The following is a 5,382-nucleotide window of genomic DNA, read 5'->3' on the forward strand; positions in this document are numbered from 1 at the left end:
TTATCATTAATTGAATCTTTCAGATATAAAATTGGTAGTTAATCCAAAAATATAAAGTAAAATTGATGAAGACACCTTTTTCAATACAGATTCAAAAAATATCAAAACACAAAATTTCTTGCCATTCTCAGTAGATATGTTACCATAATAGTGTTTAGAGAGCATATATTGCTATTTTCACCTGTTTTTCAATTGAATTGGCCTGCCCGATCTGATTTATACAATTATGTCTAGGATAATAAATATAAGGGATTTTTTAAAATAAATAATTTAAATATTTTATTTATGAATATAAATAATTTGTAACATATTTATCAATTTTCATTTTTTTTACGTATTTTATTTACTGTGTAAACGAATTAATATTGCTAATATCTTGTTTACACTATAAATGAGATATATAAAATTTGAAAAATACACATATTTTGTTTACACTATAAAAGAGATATATGTATTTGTAAATATACAAAATATAATTTTTAAAAATAATAAAAATATTAAGAATTTAATTTAGACCAATTTAAAAATAAAATTGATATATTTTATTACTATTCAAATCAACTTTAATTCATTTATATCTCATCTATATTTTAAATTTTAAATTAATAGCTTTATTTATTTGTATTAAACTGTTAAAAATAGAATGTTTCAAATAATAAAAAAATGAGTTGTTTCAAATAATAAAAAAGATGGCAGTTTTAAAATAATAGAAAAAATAAGTAATTTTAACCCACTTATTAATGGACGATGAACCTAGATCTATCAGGTGATTTAAAACCAACACATTATTTTTCTAAAAACCAACACATTTAGTTAGTACTCAAATATCTATGTACCAAATATATATATATATATATATATATATATATATATATATATATATATATATTATTAATTATTAAGTTATAATTTAATTTTTAATGTAATTTTTGGTAATTAAAATTTAAATGATTGGAATCATTAAATACTCAATATTTTACACTTAACTAATTTTGGTTTTGTTATTAAAATTAAAAAAATGATTTATTAATTAAATTTAAATTTAAATTTAAATTTGAGTAAAAAAAAATATTTTAAAATTTATGTCACTAACAAGAGGTATTTTCAAAATAAAAAATATATTGTACATTATCTTATAGAATAGTGTAGTTATTTATTTTTTAAAAGCAATTATTGTTAAATAAAATAATGTAAAAAATTAGAGAAAATATATTTATTAATATAGGTGGTAATAATTCATTTTTTAATAGAATAAATTATTGAATAATAAAAATTATGGTTTCTTCTCATACAAATACTCAAGGATAATGTGCTAGTGATGTTACTAAAGAATATTAACTAATCTAATAGCTTTTGTAATAATATAAATCTAGAAATCTGGAGGCTTGAAAATCGTATCATAAAATGTGAAATTTTAACAGGTAAAATAGTTGATAATTTTGTTTTAATTTCAAGAATGAATATGATATCAATAAATAAAATTGTCTTAGATAAATTTTAATAAAGATATATCTCTATAAGTATTGTTATCGATGAGTAATTATTCTGCTTTAAAGATAAATATTTTTTCCATGGTATTCTAAATTCAGATAGATCTTAAAGACAAATACTATTTTTTTCATAATATTTTACTAATCTAATGTGGATTGAAGTTCTATTTAATTAAGAGTTAGCCGCTAGCTAATAGGTTACTACTTACTAAATATTACACATAAGACCGAATTTGAATAGCCGATACTTATTACTTAAACAAACAAATAAAATAACTATTCAACTAACTCAAATTAGATGAGAAAAATAGTAATTACTTTTAATGTTTTTAACGTTATTGAAAACCATTAAGTTTTAGTTTTAATTATAATTTTATAAAATATTTATAGTGATAATTTATATATGTATATATATTTAATTTTTTAATAAAAATGACATATTTTATGTATTTTCCTCTAACATACACTAGTATATTCTAAAAAGTAACTTTAGAGAACAAATTTTGATGTAAATTTTTGCAATTATTATTAGAAAAATAAGATTTTTTATTTTTAAAAGTTAGTAATTTTTTGTCGATTGAATTTTTTAAAAAAATATTTTTATTGTGAATGACCATATTTTTTAAAAAAATAGAAAGATAAATTTAAATTAAATAGATAAGTCATTTGCTAAATATGAAAAAATTTTTTGTTACTTACAAAAAATATAATATTTATGAAAAAAATTCAGCTGCAGTTAATTTCATATGCAGTTGATAGTGAGAACAGTTAAATAGCAATTTAATCAAACTTCACAAATTATTTAACGATTCTCAACTATCAAATTCGTATGAAGTTAATTGTATCTGATCAGTTTTCACCAATATTTATTAGTATTTTTGTCGTATTTTTAAATTATTCAAAAATTATTTTATTAATAATATTTTTATTAAAAATCTTTTTATTAGTAGTTGAATTCTTTAAATACAGAATTGATAGTTAACCCAAAAAACATAAAGTAAAAGGGAGTCACTCAGATAAAGACGCCTAAAACGTTTTTTTTTAAGATATTTTTTAGTAATTAAAATTTAATATATATAATCGATTAAATTATGTTATTTTTGTCAAAATTAGGCTAGACAAATTAATTTAAACAAAAAAATGGTGAATCAAATCTTGAACTGGTCTAAATTAATAATTTTTTTATAAAAAATAACTACAATACCCTTATTATAGAGAATGATTAAAATACTCTTATTATATATATATATATATATATATATATATATATATTTTAATTTTAAAAATTCTAAATCCTAACCCTACGATAGAAAAATAAAGGACTAAAATTTAGGATTCTCAAAATTAATATATATAATAGAAGTATTTTAGTTATTTTTTATAATAGGCAGGGTATTGTAGTCATTTTCTATAAAAAATAATATTAATTTAGACCAGTTCAAGATTTAATTCACCATTTTTCGTCAAATTAATTTGTCTAGTCTAATTTTAATAAAAAATAATATGATTTAATTAATTATATGTATTAAATTTTAATTATTAAAAAATATCTTTATAAAAAAATATTTTCGACGTCTTTACCTCAACAGGTCCAAAATAAAATAGTTGAGGATAGGTGTTGCAACACACATTTAAAAGATACCAAAACACAAAATTTCTTGCTATTTTCAGTAGATATGTTACCATAATAGTGTATAGAGAGCACATTTTGCATGCAACTATGCAAATTGTCTTCTAGATGGTGTCAATGTGCATGTACCCAGGTCATCGCAAATTAAAGGTCCATAGAAGCCAGGTAATATCATATATTCCCATGCATATTAACATATTATTAACAACGGAAAACATTTATGATCATAATTAAAGTTGGTCATACTTAAAATAAAAAAATTAAATAAAATAATGTTTCTCAACATTATATAATGATAGGCACTTGTATGGTTTAACCCATCTCATATTCTCATTCACATAACCTTATTAGCCTAATAATTTCTAGTTCATTCTATAATGGCGGCAGTTAACAGCGACAACGACTCTACAACCGCCGCTAACATCACCAACATGCTCCAATCCGTCACTCTCACTGAAGAGGTTTTTCCGCCGGAGATCATCTTTGATATTCTGGTGAGGCTTCCGGTGAAGACATTGCAGCGGTTTAGGGCTGCATGCAAGCTCTGGAACGAAATGATCTCATCGGACCGCAAATTCGCGAAGGAGCAGCTCCGGCGAGCCACCGCCACCGTCACCGCCACCGACGGCCGCGACTGCAACCGCCTCATTAAGTACGTACACTCCTACCCAGGTGAACCAATCACTTCGTTTATGAGAGACTACTCTCTCAGATCCTTAGCCAGCAGCTCCGGCAACCTCGCAGGCACTTACTCTGAGCCCAAGGGCCCTCTTGTCGAAGGAGACTGGATGCATTTCGATGGCGATTCTTGTCATGGTTTGCTTCTTCTTAACATTGAGACGGCCGAAAACGCTATGGTTGTTTGGAACCCTTCCACAGGGAAGTTCAGGACCTTGCCGCCGGTTAAGGACCACCCAATGCAATCTTGTTCCGTTCACACTGGGTTCGGGTATGATTCTTCCACCGACACTTACAAGGCGGTGGAAGTTTCTCACCACAGAGGAGTGAACATTGCCATGGCTCATACCGTGGGCACGGATTCATCATGGAGAGTGGTTCCGAATTTTCCTGGTGGTTCCCCTCGAGGCTGCACGAAATTCGTGAGCGGAAGTATTCACTGGTTGATGATTCAGAGCAAGATAACGGAGTTTGGTGAGTATATGGATTACTATGTTGTTGTTTCTATGGACATGGGAACGGAGACGATCGAGGAAGTGGTGGTGCCGGAGAAAATTATCGGGGATCTGGAGTTGGCGGTGTTGAATGATTGGTTGTGCATCGTTGGTCGTGGATCCATGATTTGTGATGTTTGGGTTATGAAGGAGTATGGAAATGCAGAATCTTTGACTAAGTTGTTCAGTATTCCCTACGTAGAAACAAATCCTCCTTCTCGTCCCTGGTATAGTGTTATGGACACTGTTTCTGATGATGAGATACTGCTTCACAACAGGATAAGCTTTGTTGTCTATAATCACAAGAACCAAACTTTTAGTGTTCCTGTGCTTCAAGAATTCCGTGGTCTTAGCGATTTCAGGGTCTATACTGAGAGTTTGGTGTCACCCTGATATGATGTTATTAGTTCATTCATGTCTGCTCACATGAATTTGCATTGCTTCAGTTATTTTTTATTTCGTCTTGTATTGCATTTTATGTTGTTTGAATTTCGAATCATATGTTGCATATGATGGTTATTGTTTTAGTATTTTGATATTGGAGTAAGACATTATTGACCATGTCGTTGCTATGTTTTATGGACAAGTTATTAGTAGTTGTTCTCAGAATAAATAAAAGCTTTTATTTTGTTCTAACTATTTGTCTCTCTTCTCTTAAAAGCGTACAATTCCATTTTTTCTTTCCCTCACTCTCTTTGCTTAATTATACTTTTATGGCATCAACGAATATCCAATTCAACCTGTTACCGATAGGATTAAGCATAAAACGGGTTGATATGTGAGTTGAATAAAGTGCAAGTTGAGATTTATTCTTCGACTAAACTGCACCCTATATATCATTAACTTGGATTAATCGAGTGTTCAGTTCACTTGTCAGTGTCAAGAAGTTTGGAATTCAAATTCCACCTTGTTCATATAGCAATTCATTGACCAACGACGAATCCACCACAATTTTAACTTCTCATCTTCCACCTTCCCCTCCTTAGCTTTTTTGTTGCATCGTCACCAACGCACATTCATATGTATAATAAAAAAAGAGAAAGTCTAGAGTATCAGTAATTTCATTAAAATTTGGCCAACACTTAACTAT

General features: G+C 27.7%; 1 protein-coding gene across 1 annotated transcript; it reads left to right on the top strand.

The window, feature by feature from the left end:
- Nucleotides 1-3,497: 3,497 nt before the first annotated feature.
- On the top strand, nucleotides 3,498-4,685 carry LOC130974438 (F-box/kelch-repeat protein At3g23880-like). Its single transcript, XM_057899326.1, has one exon. The coding sequence runs from the start codon at nucleotides 3,498-3,500 to the stop codon at nucleotides 4,683-4,685; it is 1,188 nt and encodes a 395-aa protein (XP_057755309.1).
- The last annotated feature ends 697 nt before the right edge of the window (nucleotides 4,686-5,382 follow it).

The sequence above is a fragment of the Arachis stenosperma genome, chromosome 4 (genome assembly GCF_014773155.1).
Source record: "Arachis stenosperma cultivar V10309 chromosome 4, arast.V10309.gnm1.PFL2, whole genome shotgun sequence".
NCBI classification, from domain to species: Eukaryota; Viridiplantae; Streptophyta; class Magnoliopsida; order Fabales; family Fabaceae; genus Arachis; species Arachis stenosperma.

What these genes read in the sequence shown, in the direction of transcription:
- LOC130974438 (XM_057899326.1), top strand. Translation starts at nt 3,498, where the DNA reads ATGGCGGCAGTTAACAGCGACAACGACTCTACAACCGCCGCTAACATC.